Source organism: Procambarus clarkii, chromosome 25, assembly GCF_040958095.1.
Source record: "Procambarus clarkii isolate CNS0578487 chromosome 25, FALCON_Pclarkii_2.0, whole genome shotgun sequence".
In the NCBI taxonomy this organism is placed as follows: domain Eukaryota; kingdom Metazoa; phylum Arthropoda; class Malacostraca; order Decapoda; family Cambaridae; genus Procambarus; species Procambarus clarkii.
In genome coordinates this window covers 9,592,691-9,615,054 of record NC_091174.1, presented here as the reverse complement: position 1 = coordinate 9,615,054, position 22,364 = coordinate 9,592,691, and the positions used below count along the sequence as shown (strand labels likewise).

Here is a 22,364-nt window from a genome sequence, read left to right as displayed (position 1 = left end):
CCCTTATCTTCTGTATGTTCCTCACATTACCAGTATACACAAACATTGACATGTAGGGATATAGACCCTCAGGTAAGTTAGTAATTTAAATGCACAGTAGCAGTCCTAGGCGTTCAATCCCCGACCGCCGTCCAAGTGGTTTGGCACCATTCCTCCCCATCCCATCCCCCAGTCTTGATAAGTCAGATATATTGTTTGTTAACACATTTCTCAACAATGAACAGTCAGTTTTATCAAGCTAACATATCCTAACACAACGAGTGAGAGTATTAACTGGTCAAATTATTTTATTAGACCAGTATATATTATTAGATTATACTGGTATAATTATATATATATATATATATATATTATATATATATATATATATATATATATATATATATATATATATATAATTATACTGGTATATATTATATACAGTATAATTATATATATATATATATATATATATATATATATATATATATATATATATGTCGTACCTAGTAGCCAGAACTCACTTCTCAGCCTACTATGCAAGACCCGATTTGCCTAATAAGCCAAGTTTTCATGAATTAATTATTTTTCGACTACCTAACCTACCTAACCTAACCTAACCTAACTTTTTCGGCTACCTAACCCAACCTAACCTTTAGAGATAGGTTAGGTTAGGTTAGGTAGGGTTGGTTAGGTTCGGTCATATATCTACGTTAATTTTAACTCCAATAAAATAAAATTGACCTCATACATAAGGAAATGGGTAGCTTTATCATTTCATAAGAAAAAAAATAGAGAAAATATATTAATTCAGGAAAACTTGGCTTATTAGGCAAATCGGGCCTTGCATAGTAAGCTGAGAAGTGCGTTCTGGCTACTAGGTACGACATATATATATATATATATAATATATATATATATATATATAATATTATATATATATATATATTATATATATATATATATAGTCGTGGGACTATAGGGGACCCTTAATATAAATAATGTATTTCATATATTATACTCATACATATTTCATGCACCCCTTTTTTATTTTATAATTTTGTAATAGTTTTAAACTAATTTAGGTTAAAAAATTATAGACTTATAAAAAGAGCTTGAAATTAGCAAGAAATCGTTTTGGCTTGGGAGTCTAAATCCGGACGCTACAATAACGCTATAACAAACTTTTAAATCATTCATATAAGACTGTTATATTAGTAATTAATAAACTTTCTGAATAATAAAATATTATACATATTTATATATATAAATGGTTAAAATGTAAAAGAACTTACGATATATTGAATAGTTATTATACTGTGCGCGAGTGGTGCTTAAACCGGCTTGTAACACAGTGAATACGAACCCCAGCAGACGAGGGACTCAACTCTAGTACAAAAATATTACAAAATGGTGAGTTTTGGCTTCACTCTGGTTGCTTGTACTTGATCACCACGATAATAGCACCCTGGGACAGGGCCCCCAGGGTGTTAGGGGGCTAGTAACGCTGGAGAAAAGAGCCAAATGGTGGAGGCGAGGATGGCCGCCCACGAGGGAGGCTTTGGCGATGTTGGCTGTCTCCACGCTACCTGTGGCAGCCAAACTATATGGTCTAGAGCACTGGCTCTATCGGTCAATAGAGCTTCGGCCTCTGTGGTTCGAGTCTCCTAGAGCCCAGGTGAATGGAAGATATGCGCTAGTAATTCACAGATCTACAGTATCACAGCTTCCACTTAGGGGCTATTCATGCCCGTGCCACCTCTTTGGGGGGGTGGCTTACTCTCTTATCAGTCATCAATCTATGCACTGGTGTCTTATGGTTCGTGTTATTCTGGTTAGGAACACTTGACTCATTTTTAATCTCGAGTCTTGAGGCAGAGATTGTTGTAGACTTCCCTGTTAGGGGTATGGCAGAGGTGGTTACAGAACGGCTTATATATGTATTGTTAGGTTGTGATAGTTTAGCTTGGGTTCAGGTAAGTCTAACCACTCGGGCTGGACGGTAGAGCGACGGTCTCGCTTCATGCAGGTCGGTGTTCAATCCCTGACTGTCCAAGTGGTTGAGCAGCGTTCGTTTCCCCTGTCCCATCCCACATCCTTATCCTGACCCCTTCCAAGTGTTATATAGTCTTAATGGCTTGGTACTTTCTCCTGATAACATTATTTGGGTTCAGGTAAGTTTAAAATCGTTTTAGGAAAATTGTCTTCGGTACAAAGTTACCTGTCTCCCTCTGGAAGCCTTTGTAGAAGAAAAAGAAGAACCATTTCTGCCTTCCTAGTGATAATCGTAGGCCTCACTATACTAACCATTGCAGTGCACAAAGCACTTCTAGGCGCTCTTGAGAGTTGTGCTATTTTTTTAAGTGGAGGAGAGGATACCAGCATTAGATCAATTAATATTCAAGAATGCAATGCCCCCTTTGGTCTGTAGCAAATGTATTCACAATCCTTAGGTTAATGGCTTCAATGCTCACAAATAAAGGTCACTTCACTCTTTCTGATCTTTAATATACACTTCCAGACATTTTTTAAATATATTATATGTGTTGTGGCTATTTATGCTGAATATTTTTATAAATACATATTCTACTTGTTAATATCACCAATGTATATGATTCATTCTCAAAACCTGTAATCATTATTAACTAATCATTTTAAATTATTTACCCATCTTAACACTAAGTTTTAAGGCACCTAGAAGGATTTTCTTATCCTTGTCCTTGAATTTGTGGCTAGACTTAAATTGAAAAAACGACTTACAATTTGCATAGTGATTATAAATGTACGAGCTTGGTAATTAAGATTCCAGTTACCTGAATTATTTAGTCAACCTTAATGAATCCATGTTCAAGTTCTTGACTTTTGAGCTGGAATAGGAGTTTGGGTTACTGCGAATTCTACCAAACGAGAAACCCAAATAAATTTTAAAGCTAATATTTGGACATTAACAGTAAAAATGCTGGCTGTGCCGAAAGTAGTAGACATTATTGTCAACGCTGCATAAAATTTGAATTATAACTTGCTGGCTAAATGTAACCTGAATTTAAGATCATTTGCATAGCCTATGAATTTCCAATGAAAATAGCATATAAATAAGAATTGTAAAACATGAATTTGAATACAGTATTTGTATACCAGCCCCTTTATTACCTAGTATGTATGAAAGTCATTTGAACACAATTCATGCAGCAGGATCTGACTTTGGCACGATTTAAAGGACTTACCAACTAGCCAAGTCAGTATAATTGCAATTCTTTTAATATTAATACAGTATCGAGTACTGTATCCATCTAGTGGGTATCTGCTTGATTATCCTGCCAAAACGTAATCTAATTTAACCCAAACCAGGTTAACCTGATATATACAAGATTGAAAAAATTTGATATGCTCTATTGAAATAGTACTTGTGTATAATTTGACCATACCCTAAATGCTGTACTGTATTTCCACAGTCGACTTCTTTTCTAACCATTAGACTTCTACACCGTTATACAAATCACTCTTATAAATGCCATTTTTACTGTTGTGTAGATGTTTCTACCAAGATAGTGGGTAGCATAGCGATAAGTGGATACCTACAAATATTGCAAATGTTCAAGATTAGCTGGCTAGGTTGAATTTACAACAAACCACAATTGACTTGAGAATGGTCCAGGACGTATCGTAACGTCGTCGTCCCTTCACTTTCTAGTGTGTGGTTTGGTCAGGCATATTTCAGCCACGTTATTGTGACTCCTCGTTGCAATATGGATAGGTTCTTGGAAACTAGAAACTAATAATCCATTCCCCCCCCCCCTCCCCCCTACCTCCCTCCAAAATTTTGGGTCACAGTATACTAGCCCAATATAATAAGTTGTCACTACATATATCCAGTTGTAACTTCTCTGAACCTATGAGATTTATTACAAGGAGCATTTCCCAATTTGTATTTTTGTTTTCCACTTTGCAGTCTGTAGCTGTTCCAACCCCAATCAACCCCAAGCCATTCTTGAACCAGCTGACTGGTCAAGCAGTCATTGTGAAGCTCAAATGGGGTCATGAATACAAAGGCATCCTTGTGTCAGTTGATGGATACATGAATCTTCAGGTAAGCTATTTTTGTAACCGAGTTTACATGATTTCTGTACATTTTTACAAAAAAAAAAAAAGCTGTATTGATACATGTAGCATAATAGTGATAATTATCTAGTTTACTTTTGATTTGGAAGCTTTATTTGTATGTGATTCATGCTGACCATTACGGTAGTCGAAAGTGAACTGGTGTACAGTTGTAAAAAATATGTGGCTTAGAATTACTGTACAGCAGTGAGACTATATTGGCATGATATACTGCAATGTTAGAATGAAGAGAATTCAACTTGAAGGATAACTATCATAATATATATTCTTTCAGTTATAAAGTTTCTCCATTTTAAATTAGTAGCTTATTAAATGTAGATTAACTCTATGGTCATGTACTAGTACTTGCTACTAAGGTATAATTGTTTCCAAAATGTTCAAAAATCAACATAAGTGCAAGACATTAGCATACTCATTTTATAAATTTAAATTTCAAAATACAAAAAAAAAAAAAAAAAACCCACATGACGTCAAACATGTGGGCTGTGCAAGAAGATATCTTCTTGAAGAAAGGCCAAAAACTGCAAGAAAATAAGTAAACATTGTTCTTTATTTGCATTTTTTATTTTCTTACATTTCTGGTAAGGATAACAGTGCTCTTTTATACCTTGTATCATTTTAGTACTCATAATGGCGACAATGTCTTGAACAGGATATAATTGTTCCTGATCCAGATTGGATGATTTCCTCTTTCACTGCTAAACACTAGTAATTTATTAGGCTCAAACTCTTGTTCTAAAGGCCAGATGTCTGGACAAACATTTTGGTATGTAACATTTTTATTCAATGTATTTGGGGGAGTTGCACATAGCAGCAAATTTTTCTTCCCTTCCCAGCCGTAACTGCAAATTGTAGCAAAGCTTCTGTGATAATATTTATGGTTGAAGCTTGTTAAAATTTGAAGAACTGTGGCAAATTAAGTGTGAAGTATTGCACTGCTGGTACTAAAAGAAAAGGTCAAATAATTTGGTTCGGTAATATGTGGTAATTCTAGGTAATTATATTACTGTAGTAGAAGCTTTAATATTCATCTATTTTTTATTAGTTTATTGAAATTGGCTTTCAACATGTGTATTCCATATGAGTGATCATGAGTAATTCGTGGTAATCTGCTGTTGCCTGGGGGGTCAGAGTATCAGTGTTCCTGCAGATTGGTCAGAAACATGGCTTGCTGGGTGGTGGTCTAGTCAGCCAGGCTATGAAAGTCTCCACTGCTTGCAGTCTGTTGTATGAAATACAACCCAGTTAATGAGAAATCCTCAGGACAGGAAAGGGGGGGTGTTTTTGAACACAGAGGGGTCAGCTGGTTATGCCCCTATGTGTATAGGGCAAGGATGTTTCATAGAATTCTTGGCATACCCAGTACCCCTTCATTTCAAAGCTGTTATTTTGCACAATGTCATGCCTCCAGATCTTCTAAGGAATTATGGCTTGACTTGCCTAGCCTGTTTCTGCCTCCTCCTCCTCCATCTTCCTACTTTCCTTCTGGCACCCTTCACCATATTTCCCTATTAGTACCTGTAGGTTATAATTCTGTGCAAACCTTATACCAAAAAGTTAATTGCTCAAAATCTAATTTCAGCTTGCTAACACCGAGGAATATATTGATGGTCAGTCCACCGGTAGTTTAGGAGAGGTGCTCGTCCGCTGTAACAATGTTCTTTACATCCGTGGAGCTGAAGATGATGACGAAGAAGAAGGCCAAATGAAGGAATAGTAAACTACCGAATGATACCAAAATGTACCCGAATGGTTTTATTTTATTTTTTTATTAGCTAGTTTAAGTGTGTTGTAAATGTTGGTTTACTTATTGAAGTACACCAGTGAATGCATTGAATCTGGAATAGATTTTCTGAAACTAAAAGCATCGGTGTGTTTTTTAGATGTAAGCAACCATGTTGAAAATTTGATTACTTATTAAAAACACTTGCAGTTTTTACAATAAGATTTGTATAAACATGTGTAAATGTTTTTTGGACCTGTAAAGAATGAATTTGTTTCAGTTTATATTCAAAATGCTATATACATAATGTAACTTTGTAAAAACTTGTTTATGTAATCCCTTCTAATATGAATGCAAAGACTTAAATATGTAGAATGTTAGACATTACTGGCAAAAGTTGAATCTCATTCTTCATTAGCCTAAACAGTCAGGCCGCTGGTCAGTTTTGACACAGGTTAGGTGAGTACTGAAGAGTTGTCACCTTTATCGGTCTTTGGGTCTTCCAGTAGATTCAGTGGTTGTGTATACTTCCCCACATGAGCTCTTGAGGAGGGGGGGGGGGGTCACTGCAAAGACATGAATACCTTCTCCAAATTTGGTTTTCCATTTTTAGGGATGGTAAGCACCCCCCTCAAACAACTTTTTTTCCCTCGGGATTCAACCCACAGTAGTTGTCAACTTGATTATCTTTACTGCTAAGTGAACAGAGATATTAGGTGGAAAATTGACATGCCCAAACACATTTGGTCTGCCATAAAAATCGAACCCTGGTATCTTTTATTTGTAAACCAACTGCATTGATTTCTTTACCTGTGATGCCGGTGGACAGCAATGAAGTATCTTCCCATTCCCTGCTTCTGGGCAAGACAGCTTGCTAGTCCCATAGAGACTTCCGGGTGTTACTTTCAGCTAGCCTTTTCTTACTTTGAAGCATCTGCCCTGGACTCGGGGTTGAGTTCAGTGTGCTTTTGGGCCCATTGAGATCCTCTTTCCAGAAGTTTCCTTCATATCTTGTTAGTGTGGCAGCTAAAAGGTCCTTTTCCTGTACCTCCTTGATACCTCATGTACTCTCGCAGGATACCTCCTGCAAGATCTGGCTTATGCCTTGCTGATGGACCCTTCCTTCTTCGAGCTTGGGTAGTCTCCTTTCTGGATGCATTACGAGGTTCTGGAGTCTTCCTGGCTGGCAGATTGTTCTTTGTTTCACCTTGGGGCTACGTGCCGTTTTTGTCATACCAGCCTACTGGAGTTGTGCGTGAGGTATTGACAGTTCCAGGTATCTTGAGGGTCTGTCCTTTGTGCCTCTCAATGACTGCCTGTTTGCACCTACCCTATTGTTGGCAACACTTTGGGTGGATGACCTTTGGTCCCATCTGCATCTGGGGTCCTGTCATCAACTTCCTGGGTTTTCTCGATCTGCATACCAATTGGCTCAATATTAGTGCTTGTGGGGTGGGAGGCCCTCATGTGGTGGTCTTTGCCATCTTGCACTTAAAGCTGTATTTCTGGCCACATTCTTCACCGCCCGACTCATGTCGACACGCTGTGTTGGCCCAGTCCCCAATTTGGCATGTAGCCTTGCTCTCCTGTGGACATGGTCACCCAGTTCTTCTCTTCAGCAGCTAAGGCTTGTTGGCCCATTATGGGGCTTTGTGGCTTTTGTTTTAGGTCTTTGACAGTGGGCTAGGACTGGCCTGGGGTCAGTCAAGCCGGGCTCAGGGAAATGGAACTCCCAGAACCCCAACACAATGTTGTATGTTACCTTATTGGTCAGGGTAGGCATCAGTGTAGTCAGATAGGTTGGGTCACAAACACTTCTCTCAGCCAGCCCTTCTGTGTGTTGGGCACTGTGCTTGCTCCTTTTGGAAGGCGGTCGCTTATGGTTCGTCCCTTCGACGGGGCTGCTCGCCCTGTTTGCAAACTCCTGGTTCTATGATTCCTCGGACTGAGGTGGATTTGGTTAATCCCTTCCTGGTCATTCCAGGTTGGCTTCCTCGCACCTGTATTTGGTCATTTTTGAGTTAGTGGCTTCAGATGTAATCAAAACAATTTAATCTCTTTGGTTGATTTCCTGTCCTGAAATGGGACTCTGTACATCCGTATAAATCTTGTGTTCTTTAACTAGGTTGAAGGTGGGCAGCAAGTTTACCCGCTTTCTACTTTTACCAAACCTGGCTTGGCGAACGTTCACGTACTTGGCTCATCTTTGGTGCTTGGGTGTTAAGAGTTGCCTTGATAACTGGCTGGTGGAGTCCCGGTCAGTTCACGTTTATGCTACCTAGGGACGTGATTCTTTCTCAGCTCGTGAGATTGAAGCAGCAGCAACACTGATGCACAAGAATTTTGACAACCAAAGGCAGAGACAAAGGTTGCACTTTGGGGGAACAAATGGCTTCCTGGACAAAAAAATGCAGATGCAATTATTATTAATAAAACATATGTCAACAGCAATATAGTTTATTAATAATATGTACAACACTTAACATTTGTGCATATTTATATTCGTGTTATATTTTCAAACTTTCATGGGTTGAAGGTCAAATACAAAGGAATTAAAACATCCCTATGGTAGATAAAAAAAGTACACAATTAAAAGTAATGCAGCTACTGCTTTAAATTCCTTTATAAAAACATAATTTAACTCTTATTTTGAAAAGTTGAAATTAAACTTCTTTAGTTTAACGAGGTGACCAAAATCGGTACAATAATTGAACCACCAATTCAATTATTGTACTATACCATATATACAGTATACACTTTTTAGCAAATATTTGAATAAAATAAACTTAAAATGCCAGGGAAATGTGTATTGAATATACATGTAAAGGTAATTTATTTGATATAATGTTACAAGTTACTTAATTTGGATATTTATTAAAATTGACTACTATCCTATAACACTTAGGAAAAAATTACAGGAGCACATTAATGTAAATTGACAACTTTACTCAGGCGCTGGTGTGTGTATGGGTCAAATGGTGTAGTGCCACGAATAGTAGTTTCCAGAGGATTCAGATAAACATCAGTAGCTAGTTCCTGCACTGGAATCTCCTTATCAATCTTCGCAATCTTTACAGCTTCATCAACTTCCTTTCGTACTTCAATGTCAATTTTCTAGAAAAGCAAGAAATAATTTTTAACAATTATTTATTTCTGAACACTTGATCTCATTACATGTCCTAATACAGGTAGACATTAAATGCTTGACATCCGATATAAAAAAGCCCTAGCCTAAGTTATTTATTTCAGCCTTACACTACTATTAATATTCTACCAGGAAAATTGAAGAGGATCTTTGACAAGCCATCAGATTCCTGTCCCTGTTAAGGCCACTAGTGTGGCCAGTTACACACGATATGAAGTGTGACTATGGTGTGCGCACACCAGTAGAGTGGCAAGCAACATGCACACTAAAGAGGGGTAGTGTCTATAAGAAGCATCAATCGTTTTATACTGTACTCTCAACACCAGTTCACGGGAATACACAGCTGGCTGGGTAAACCAATCCATTTTATGGACGACACACCCACCACAACACTAGTTATAGGCAAATTATGTGGCACTGCAGTCAAAGGAGTATGATCATTCTTTCACAATCAAACTTGCTAAATGTTATAGAAGATTATTTCCCATAGGCTACCGTATCTATTTACTACATAGTTTCTTTAAATCATTAACATAGTAAACTTTCATGAATTGTACAGTTGGGTTAATTTTCTACTTGATTGCAAATCCTTGGCAGGGACAGAAATAGTTGTGAATGTTTCATATCACCTAATGCATCTGTTCACCTAGCAGTAAATAGGTACCTGGCAGTTAGTCAACTGTTGTGGGGTTGCATCCCAGGAAAGGTCAGTAGTTCAACCTTAAAAAGGGGACCTCAGTATAACCCTAATGTGTTTATATATACACAGGTTGCCTATCCCCAACACAAAATGAATTATTAAAAGCTCAAATACTAAGTCAACATTTAATTATGGGATTTGGCATTTCAACTTGAAAATAACCTATATCATAGGGTTTTCCAAGTACTGATTATGGGAAAAGTGGAGATATACTTGATGCTAGCCTCAGTGCTGCTATATATTCTTTACCTATTCCATTGAATTTAGTTGTTCCATCATTTCTGCATACTGTAACTAAATAACCCAATCTTCAATTCCTTTTCAATAGTACAGTGTTATTTAGTTACAGTATGCAGGAATGATGGAATAGGTAAGGAATGAATAAAGCAGCACAGAGGCTAACATTAAGTATATCCACTTTTCCCATAGTCAATAATTAAAAAATACCTATGATATAGATTTTCAATATGAAATACCCAATTCAATAATTATATTAAAAGTTGATTATGATGGTATTTGAGCTTTTAACAAAAAAGTCATTTTATTGGGGACAGGCAACCTGTGTATATATAAACACATTAGGATTACACTGAGGTCCCCTTCAAGGTCAAACTACTGACCTTTCCTGGATTGCAACCCCACAACAGTTGACTAACTGCCAGGTACCTATCTACTGCTAGGTAAACAGATGCATTAGGTGATATGAAATATTCCCAACTATTTCTGTCCTGCCCAGGATTTCCTTGTCAAAAATGAATCCAACTGTACTACCAAGCCCCTGAAGAATGTAATCCTGTGACAATTTAAATAGCATACACAAAAAGCTGTTTATACCAGGCTTTGCCAACCAATACATCATGCTCATTGTAACACAGGACGACACATGGCCTATTTTACTATCCCTAGTTTACTTACCTTTAGCTCTTCAGTAGTAACAAGATCTGCTCCAATAATGCGGTCTTTGAAGAGCATGATAGGATCACGTGTCTGGCGAACCTCTTGAATTTCATCACGAGTGCGGTATGACGTTCCTGGATCGGACATTGAATGTCCATGATAACGGTAAGTTGCAACCTCCAGAACCAACGGACCCTTCCCTGATGTACAATAGTCAATACAGTATCTGATGGCTTCCCGAACACTCAGAATATCCATACCATCAATCTGCAAATATAAACTTTAATTAAGAAACACTAAAGTTAATGACATTGTTACAAATAATTAGGTCTTCCAGTTCTTGCCCATAAAAACTGTCTGGGCACCTAATTCTTGCTCGTGACAATAATTAGGGTACCTAATTAGTATTCATGCACATTCTAACGAAGTTACTTTCATCTCCATTACCATTTTCTATATAAAAAAATATTTTTAGAAATGCCCAAAGATAACTGATCAGAAATAAATTGATTTCAATTTGTATATGTTATACATTACAGTATTTTGATCATGTGTGCACACAACTGAAAACGGCATCTGGTCGAGATATCCGAATATGAAGGAGGTGGTAAGAAAAACCCTAAAGCTAAATATTTAAATGTAATTTGGATATTAAGTCTCTTAATTGTAGATACAAAGAAGAGATTTAATAGGATTACAATAATGAAAATTGCAATGCTATTAAATATACTTCTAAAACCAACAAAGTGTTTAAAATAAAATACACATTCTTGTAAAGCTTCCTAAGAGAGACTACTACTAGAATTACCCCCTGGAATTGGGAATGTTTTAGCTATTGGGTCAACTAAATTTGACAATTGTTTAGATATTGTTCAGTGTGCCCACTACACAATGCTGTATTTCAATTCATACATGTCCCACTGCCAAGAATCCTATCCCCTACCATAGGAAACATGGTAATAGCCAGCCATCTAACACCAGTATCTAATGAAGTGTGATCAAATGCAACTTATCAACATGGCCTTCCTCCTACAACTAGAAAGTAGGAATTATTCTTGGTTGTTACCACAAATCTTAATTCGTGGACACTTAATGGAATATAAACCTGCCCCAAAACTGCATTACCTTCCTCAATGCAGTGATTCAATTGTCTTGTTTTCAACTGTCAAGTTTCTATACCTCCATTAGACACGAAAACTACAATGAATCAATTGTCTGATTTCTCAGAATGATTCTACATTTTGCTTTCCCCACTGCCATGTCTCAAGATTCTTAGTAACTGACTAACATAGAACCTATTATATCCTGCTTCCATACTGGGATTCTAAGCAATTTCTAGAAACTTTAATCTTTAACAAGTAAAATGCTACACATAGGCAAGACTGGTCAAGAGCCTTCTTTCAATAATTACTTACCCAAATTCCTGGAACATAATCTCCTCGTGTGTAGTAATTTGTAGAGGCCGACGCCCGGTCCACACTGGTACCCATACCATAGCCATTGTTTTCACAGATGAAAACAGATGGAAGATTCATCAGCTTGGCAATGTTGTAAGCTTCAAAAAGCTGACCCTGTAAATATATATATTTTTTCTTATTTGTTTAGCATTTTACTCTAATTGCATAAAACTGGTAAGATTAATAAAATTAAGAATAATTTATTTATATAATCCTATTATACAATACTGTACTAACATTAAAAAATACAGATGTCTAGAATTATCATGTATTCAAATTCCACAACTCTAGTGTCAATCTCTAGACAGCTAGATATCACCTGTTATTACTTTGACAATATAATAATATTTATTAAGCCTATATTATCTCCTCATTTCCATACTATTCAGCAACACTCCTAGAAAACCTGGTTCTCAGAAGTATGACCCCTTGGGTGTCTAGAGATTAGCATCCAGGTGTCAAAATATGATACTGTATAGGACATTGTAGGTTTTCTCAGTACAGTATTTACTAGCTGCATTTCTATGCTGTTTCCACTCCTTTTCATGTATCCAGTAATTCAATTGAACGAAATTAACCACCTTACTACAAAATACTTCCACCAAGCCTCGTTCCTGACAACATCCTGTGTGTTGACCACACTTGCCCAACTTCTTTGTACATCCACAGAAACAATAACTTAACAGGAGATACCGATAGTAGGCCAGTGGGATAGTACATGATTGAAAGAATAAAAAGTCACAACTATATCTGGAGAAATTCTGCACTGTTCAACAGACTTAAATTTGATAGAACTCGTCTATTTATCAAGGTGTCTCAAAACTTGGAGGAAATGTTTTAACAAGAAATTCTGATGATAGAATAACCCTTTATCAGAATGAACTTTACTAATAAAACAATACCAAAATACATAATCACTACCATACATGAGAATATACTCCCAAAAGTCAAATTCACAAACCCTAACACTAGACTGAATGAGTCAAGTGCATATATTATCTACTTACTTGATTGGCAGCCCCATCACCATACAGCGACACATTGATGCCACCATTCCCAAGATATTTGTTTGCCAACGCAACACCTGCACCAACTGGGACCTGAGCCCCAACAATGCCATTGCCACCATAGAAGTTCTTAGTGTACATGTGCATGGATCCTCCTTTGCCCCGAGCTACACCTTGTGCTCTCCCCGTTAACTCTGCCATGACACCTGCCAGAACACAGTTGTAAGATGATGAACCAAAGATCATATTATAAGACATAATTTGTATTTATTTATGAGAGTATAGAAGCTCACAGAATACTATACTTCAACCTGGATCTGAATACTAGTACCCTGCTGGTAGTTTAATATTAAAACTGCTCCACTACAATATCGAACAGTATTGTAAAATGCTAATATTTTCACGAGTGAAGGTACTAATCAAGAAATACAGCATGTCCAATTTCATGGAGAAACATTTTAACTTACTTGTGACTGAGCAACCCATTACGTAGGCCCATCCATGATCACGATATGCAGTAATAACCGAATCTTCTGGTCTCAAAGCAGCTTTTATACCTACACAGATGGCTTCTTGCCCACTGTATAAATGGCAGAACCCCCGAATTGCCTGCAATTTATTATTTATCAACAGTCAAGTACAGTACAGCATTTTATAATTTTCCTAAAATTCATTACAACAATCTTGAGATATATACACAATACATACACATAATACACACACAATCATAAATGTACAGTATATAAACACTCCAGCCTCAACAACTAGAGCGCAACTCCACAGTCTCCCGAGACTGCCTACTACTGCTATTATATAATATAAAATATTAGCAAAGTTGATAGTTCAAAAAACCTACAAAGAAAGTTATTATCTTCCGTTCATCCTATCAAATCCTTATCCCCATGTCCCTCCTAAGTGCTATACAGTGGAACCTGTACAGCACTTAAACTCTTTAAGTGCTATACGGACTACATGCTTTAGTTGAAAAGAGCAGGACGTCAGTGCGGTACAGTGAAATTTACCTCTTGACTTTACAATGTTCCCATATTGTGAGAGAATGCAACTTTTCTCAGGGGCAAACCTGTATGGTTTGATAACTTATGTTCATAGATTCGGTGCTGAAGGCATCATCAGGTATTCCCTACATAGTTCAAAGACAATCTAAACCAAAAAAAATCTGAGGTGTGACAATGCCAGTAGGCTTACTGGATATTTTGAATTTTTTGTATAGCAGGTTTTCCATTTGGAAATTGTTTATTTTACAAGTAAATTACCTAGTTCCATGGAAATACCACAAGTTTTCCCGAGAAAAATATGAACCATATTTCCATAAATAATGAATTGCATTGAAACAAGTTTTAAAACCACTAATTCATATTTGGACAAGGGAAAAATCATTGGGCCTACATTATTAAAAAAAAAAAATTAAATCATATGGTCTGTTTTCATTTTGGTTTTGCCAGTCAGTCTGCACAAATCACCTTAAATACACTGTACCGTAATGTATCAATATACAGTACCATATCTGGAATATTGTATCAAGAAATGTACCTTTGCATAAAATCAGTCTACTATAATAAGGTTCTAGCATATTTACCTATGCCATCCACACACTGAACCTTACATTCAACTATATAAATTATATAGTTTTCTCACACCTTATACTGTACATCATAATTCATTTTCTATTAAAGACTATCTTGAGGTTATCTTGAGATGATTCCGGGGCTTTAGTGTCCCCGCGGCCTGGTCGTCGACCAGGCCTCCACCCCGAGGAAGCAGCCTGTGCCAGCTGACTAACACCCAGGTACCTATTTAAACTGCTAGGTAACAGGGGCATAGGGTGAAAGAAACTCTGCCCATTGTTTCTCGCCGGCGCCTGGGATCGAACCCAGGACCACAAGATCACAAGTCCAGCGTGCTGTCCGCTCGGCCGACCGGCTCCCGGAAAATAAAGCACTATAGGTAGGGTTTTTCCACCAACATTCAAGAGCATATAAAATCATTCATTTCACAAGTGTATGCATGTTAAAATTCTGCACCATAACAAACCTTCTCTTTATAAAGATTACTGGAAGCCGCCTCAAGACGTCTAATAATCTGCATCTGGCGATAATAGAGGAGAGCTTCATCTCTGGTGCAAGTGGTTGAAGCACTGGGAGGTTCATCAAGTTTGTGCAGCTTATATGGTTGATTTTCAAAGGTGGCTTTCAGTTGCAGTGCCACCCCTTCTTATTGCAGTCATAAAAGGTGCCAGTGCCCTCTGGTTACAAGACAAAAAAGCACAATTAAAACAAAGAAGTACTACACACACACACACAATATCAAATATATTTAGACTAACTTCTGTATCTAGTACAATACACTAGATATGTACTGAACATGAAATTAAGATACAGTCTATATAATTATAAATGTTGTTTACAAATACAATGACTAAATTATAGTCTATTAAAAAACTAAGTTCATAAAGATCTGTAAAAATAAGAAGACGTCACTTAAAGGGCAACCGACAATAAAAATTAATTAATTATATGCACTTGTCTCCACACAACTGGCCCATTTTGTGTCATCAATGCAAGCTTCACAAGAATTTAAGAACACCAAGTACAGTAAGATTTTTGTAGCAATACTTTAATATATTTCCCCCCCCCCCCCCTCCCCCCAATTAATTTCCCAGTTCAATGTTCAAAATAGCATTTGAAACTCCATCCTGAGCAACCAAAAGCAAGTAGTTAATGAACAAGTATAATGGTATCCCATCCACCCAACACAATACACTTGTTCCTGATCTTTTCTGCACCCACACTCCAAGATCAGCTCGTATTCAACATTGTAATTTTAGGTGGGCCAAAGTTTGTTTATACATAATACAAATACTTACACACACACACAACTCAGTGTATGTAGATATATAATTATATATAATTATATATAAATTATATATATCACACTATACCTTAAAATGTGAACTTGCACATATTTACAGATACAGTTCTAAATAACCAACAAAAGAAAAGAAGCTAGGCCAAGATGGCTATACTGTACACATCGCACATGACAATTCAAGCAGGATGCAAAGGAAGAACTTGCCTACAGGTGGTGAACCTATCAGCTCTTGTGCATAGGTACACAGTTCTACCCCCCCCTCCCCACCCCTAATAGCATAATTTTTTTTTAATAAACCTTCAGAAAAATAAAGTATATTGAGTACTATATAAACTTTAATTCACCCAACACATCTGAAAATAAAGGAAGTGTTAACATTTTGGTCTGTCTTGGACCATTATTAAGTAGTGTAAAGAAAGTGAAAGCAAGTCTATATATAATTTCAACTGGCAAAAGGTAAGAATGTCGGATAAAAAGCAAGAAGGTTGAAGCACATAGCATAAGAATCAAGGTCAGACCAAAAAGTATTTTTTTTTTCCCCATTAGGTGCCAGTTGAGTGCAGTCGTCAACTACATTATTATGACTTGCTGTCTGCATATTCAAATGCTGTACATTATGTAAGCAACAAATATAAAATACTAAATTTTTAACATTACCAATTTTGTTATACTACTTCAGTATTAGCATTCATGAATCTGGGTCTTGAAAAAGTAAAACTCATGTTTCATAGCCAGAAACAAAATGAAAAGCGATCTTGTTCAACAGTAAATAACCGTCGTGTCCTGCATGTGCAAGTCTTAAACTAATCAGGCGATGTTCTGTTTCTTCTAACAATCTTGACAAGAAGATAAAAGCAATGATGATATATTTCAATAATTAAACCATCAGTTGTCATAAGAGCGCCATACAATGAATTGTTTCACAAGTGCATAAAATCATTATAGTGCTCTTCAATGAGGGAGTTGCAACTAGATGGGCACTGTCCAAAATGAGCAAACGTGTCTGTTGTGGCAACTCCTAGAGGTGTTTTCCAGCACCAATACCTGGCAAGTGGCAACCATCCATGGCAAGTGGCAACCATCCATGTCAAGTGATAACTACTGTACAGTACTAGTGTCTGCTGGGAAACTGGTGCTCACCAGATGCCATATGGCTACTAGTCACATTATTCCCTGTACCTTCCTAATATGTTTATGTTGATTATGAATGATACAACAATTTAAAAAATTATGAGCAAGTTTAATCTTCAATTTCCTTTAGTTAAAGTCTATACAGAGAGCCCAAAGCCTGGCTACATTAATGTCCAACAATGTGAAAGCTACTGTGCTTTAATTGGAACAATGTGCCATCACTGAATATGACACATTAGAAATAATGAGTATATACCATTGACAATTCCCAGAAGTCTGTCCACATGAGTGATGCAGCACTGTGAGCGCCGGACAATGCACTGTACTGTTCCATTTGTGTAGCATGGAAGAAATTAAAATTGTCATTTATAATTACTACAGTTTACTCTAATTCACACTTATTTACTCTGCATTAGCTTTATATTACAAATGCTAACAGTGAACTGTATTTAATCATGATAATTTTGAAGAGCTAAATACTGTTTAACTATTATCATTCCATGACAAATCTTAATTTTGATACAGTACATCAATCAGTATTATGAGAGGATGTCGTCTAATGGTTGAAGAACAAATGCAATTGTGTTGACAGATACAGCACTGTTATACAGACAGTAAAATGAAGGATAGAAAAGAAAAATGGCTAGTGCAACAGCAGCCTTGGTTCAAGATGCAACTCGAGGACACCATGAAGAAGCAAATGTCTCTCAGTGAATGCATGAAATATCTTTGTTGCACTAGATTAAAAACCAAGAAAGTGATGTGAAGAATATACATTTCCACTATATCCTTCTCTTCAGATTCTGAAGCAAGATGAGACACACACACGTCAATGACAATTTGGCCACCTACAGTAAAGTACAGTTCACATACAGAGAGAGATTTTCACATTTGACATAACCTAACCCATATATGTACAGTATATAGACAACTTTGACATGTTAGCAGGGCAGCGGGGTCTTTGGTTTAATTTTCTTGTGACATTTTAAACATCATATTTTAACAATCTAAGCATACTGTACTTTCATAATGATACCCATAAGAGACTACACCTGGATGTCAAACACATTGGTCACAAATATTTTCCAAATTAATTGTGGAATTCTACCATAGTGGTATATATGCAGATGCTCTTCATTTTTGGATATCCTTTATCATAACATACAAGAAATTATGTTTTTTTTTAAACTACCATTTCTAGGGACTGGCAACCATTTGAATACGGGTGACACCCATATGTTTGACACAAAAAACAATTAGTGAAACTGCAGAAGGCCTATTGGCCCACACGGCAGCTTTTATTTACAGTATATCCACCTAACCTATTCCTGAAACACACTGATCCCACAACTATTATGTAACCTGGTAATCTGTTCCACGAATCAATAATCATTTCCAAACCTATATTTAATTTATTTATAAAAGAAGGTATACCATGCTGTGAAAGTACAGTACATAAATTGGGGTTTGAGCATTACATTCTTGCAAAGCCACTAACAGGCACAGCATTTCGGGCAGGTCATTATGCTAATCAATAAATGAAATGGGAACATTGTATCAATTTAATTTCAACATAACTGCATTACAAACTGATAGAATCGATTATACTGATGAAGTTGCATGTCTTAGGTACTAAATTGGGTAGCACAAGGTGAGAAACTATGAGGATGAAATTAGGTACTTTTTGGCATTACTTTTGAATAAAGTATAGGTTGGAAATTTTTTTAATTACAAAATAAGTTCCATACACTGGGTCCTCTTATTTGCATGGAGTGTTTGCACAGATTTAGTTTGCCTATGAATACTGGTAATATTTTTTTCTGGTGTGGTGCTCATGGGTTTTATTATGTCGATCAAAGAAGAGTTTCAAATCGGGATTAGAATCAAGGAGCAAGGTTTTCATACATGTAAACGTATCCTATTTATATCCATTGTTGTGTTCTATTTTAAGTTGATATTCAAGTACTTTTATTATTTATTATGAACCATCTTTCACTTAGGCTTTAGGCCTACCTTACAGGAAGCTATCCCAGGTCTCTGTACTTAACCCCCACCAATTCCTCAGGATGTTAATGATATAATCCTTTAATTTAAAATTTAATTTAAAACCAAGTCAGGTGTCCTTGTCGAGATACCAACCCTAATTTTCTCTCCCACACACACACACACACACACACACAGTAACCCCTACCCATAAAAGTGGTGATCTCACTGAAGTCAACAATTTTAGACTAATATCATTCCTGCCAACCTTATCTAAAATATGTAAAAAGCTAATCTACAAGCAGCTCTACCCCTATCTAGCAAAATATAATATATTGTAATTAACTCTAATATGACTTCCAACCCCCAAAAAGTACCAATGATGCTCTAATTAGTATGATTAACTTTATATATGCAGCTCTTGACAAAAATGAGTATCCTGTTGGTTTGTTGCCTTCGTAAGGCTTTTGACAACCACGAAAACTTTCTTCAACTACAACACTTTGGAGTCCAAGGTCACTCCCTGCAATCTTACCTCAGTGACAGACTCCTGTATACAGTATGTCTATGAATGATGCTAATTCTTTCACCCTACCAATTAACACTAGTGTTCCACAGTATATTTGGTCCTCTTGTCTGTCACATCTACAATGACCTGAATGCCTCTCAACACCTCAAGCCAGTTTTATTTGGTGATGACAAGCTGATCAGTTTAAATGATCAGCTTGTCATTTAAAGACTAAGATGATCAGTTTAAATGAGAAACTAAGTACTGTACCTGGTTATTAAAAAGATTTGACAGGTCATATTCCGAGGAAAAATTAGAAGAAAGAACCTGCCCAAAACGCTGTGAGTGCGTGCTAGTGGCTTTACAAAAAACTAAGAACTCTTGTATATATAAATAAATAAAACTAAAAAAAAATACTACTGTACCTTATCAATTCTATGTACCCTATCTTACTCCCTAAATATCAATCTCTTTTGCTACTAGTAAACATTAATTACTGAACCTGTAAAGCTGCAGGTATCCACCACGTAAATATTTAAGGAAATTGTATTCCTTCCATTTAATTAGTGAAATTTACTATCTGTTACCCTGTTGCAATTTCTGCTGTACCATGTAATAATTGCCCTTTTTTGCCATTGCTCTACTTCAGTTCACTTTTGATCTTAACTAGTTTTAAGTCTAGTTTTTAAGATCTTTCCATCATGCCTGAAATGCAGTGTATTAGTGGCTTTAAGAATAGTACTTGCCTTACATGTAAATCCTATATTTTTGCATCCTATTTATGTATGTATTTAGCTTAAATTTAAAAATTATTATTATCAATATATTTTGTCCAGGACATCTTACCCACTTATCTAGTTACTTCACATATTTGCAAATAAACATACACCATTTAAATATTAATACCTTAACAGGTTTACTAATAATACTTTAAAAGTACAGGTAAGACATTAAGAAGTAGAGATGCACTATGCCATGATCAGACAAGATCTGCGGCCAATAGCCGCTTAGAGAAAAAATATTGTAAAGAAAGTTGGCAAAACATCTGCACTTCCCTATGAATATTTGTATATATATGATATATATATTTGGCATATTTACATAATGTATACATGTATATATATACATATATACCTGCCGGATACAAGTCATATCGTACACAAGACGATTCGCTAACGCATTTTGAAACTTGCCTAACTTAACCTACTTTAACCTAACCTAATCTAACCCACCCGAGCGAAGTACAGTCTAACCTCAGCTAAACATCCTACCATACCAATATACACGGTTTTAATAGACAGAAAACGAGTTTCGTCGAATCATCTCGTGTCGGAAACGACCAATACCCCCAGACCTGCCGATAATTTACGAGACCACCGTCCGGTTGCAATATTTTCTCTAAGTATGTCGTCTGCAAGACACCATCCGGCTCCCCATAGCATCTCCACTACCAGTCATACACAAGGCTCTCAAAAACGTCGTTACTGTACACTCAAATGAGGGCATTCACACTCACCTGGCTAGTCTGGCCCTGGCCAACAACAGACCTTAAAAGTTTGGACAACATTGTTAAGTGTTGGTCAGCGTGTTGACCCCGTCAGTGTTGTGGCCGTCAGCTGGAGTGGGTCGGCCACGTCAAGGCAGCATCAACTCCGCAACACATGTCAACCAATATTATAGCTTTTAGTTAACAAAATAACATGTCAATACTACTTATTTTAGGTTTAAGCTTGATTTACAATAAATTTAAATGATGTTATGTTAGATTAATAACTATGGTTATAGTTTGGTTTTCAATGTGTGTGATATTTTTAGATGAGGCTGACTTGGACTTGGTGGTGATTGGGTGTTCAACACACATTATTACGAAAAAATAATAGTAGTAATGCACTCACCTAGTTGTGCTTGCGGGGGTTGAGCTTTGGCTCTTTAGTACCGCCTCTCAACCGTCAATCAACTAATGTACAGATTCCTGAGCCTACTGGGCAGCTCTATCATATCTATATTTGAAACTGTGTATGAAATCAGTCTCCACCACATCACTTCCTAGTGCATTCCATTTACTAACTACTCTGACACTGAAAAAGTTCTTTCAAATATGTCTGTGGCTCATTTGGGTACTCAGCTTCCACCTGTGTCCCCTTGTACGTGTGCCACCCGTGTTAAATAATCCATCCTTGTCTACCCTGTCAATTCCCCTGAGAATTTTGTGTGGTGATCATGTCTCCTCTAGCTCTTCTGTCTTCCAGCGACGTGAGGTGCAGTTCACGCAGCCTGCCCACATAACTCATGCCTCTTAGTTCTGGGACTAGTCTAGTGGCATACCTCTGAACTTTTTCCAGCTTCGTCTTGTGCTTGACTAGGTACTGGCTCCATGCTGGGGCTGCATACTCCAGGATTGGCCTTACATATGTGGTATACAATGTTCTGAAGGATTCCTTACACAGGTTTCTGAAAGCAGTTCTGATGTTAGCCAGCCTCGCATAGACCGCTGATAATATTCTTTTATGTGGGCTTCAGGAGACAGGTTTGGCGTTTGGTTTATATATCAACTCCTAGATCTTTCTCTCTGTCCGTTTCGTGAAGGACTTCATCTCCCATTCGGTATCCAGTGTCTGGCCTGGTTCAATGCCTTACATTTACTTGGGTTGAACTTTAGTAGCCATTTGTCGGACCATTCCTTCAGTTTGTCTAGGTCATCTTGTAGCCTTATACTATCTTCCTCTGTCTTGATCCTCCTCATAATTTTTTGCATCATCAGCAAACATTGAGAGGAACGAGTCAATTCCTTCTGAGAGATCATTTACGTATATCAGAAACTTCAGT

At 36.9% G+C, this 22,364-nt stretch overlaps 2 protein-coding genes across 2 annotated transcripts; one reads left to right on the top strand and one right to left on the bottom strand.

The window, feature by feature from the left end:
* The first annotated feature begins 1,427 nt into the window (after positions 1 to 1,427).
* LOC123756453 (small ribonucleoprotein particle protein SmF) lies at positions 1,428 to 9,052 on the top strand. The gene is made up of 3 exons (XM_045739626.2): positions 1,428 to 1,657; positions 3,929 to 4,066; positions 5,681 to 9,052. Exons 1-3 carry the CDS (start codon positions 1,547 to 1,549, stop codon positions 5,813 to 5,815), a joined length of 384 nt encoding a protein of 127 aa, XP_045595582.1. The 5' UTR covers positions 1,428 to 1,546; the 3' UTR covers positions 5,816 to 9,052.
* On the bottom strand, positions 8,263 to 21,174 carry LOC123756451 (probable pyruvate dehydrogenase E1 component subunit alpha, mitochondrial). The gene is given in 9 exon segments (XM_069331267.1): positions 8,263 to 8,935; positions 10,582 to 10,830; positions 11,979 to 12,134; positions 13,028 to 13,233; positions 13,495 to 13,636; positions 15,080 to 15,235; positions 15,237 to 15,290; positions 17,304 to 17,372; positions 21,055 to 21,174. Coding segments are annotated over 9 exon segments (1,272 nt in total). The 5' UTR covers positions 21,106 to 21,174; the 3' UTR covers positions 8,263 to 8,746.
* Positions 21,175 to 22,364: the final 1,190 nt, after the last annotated feature.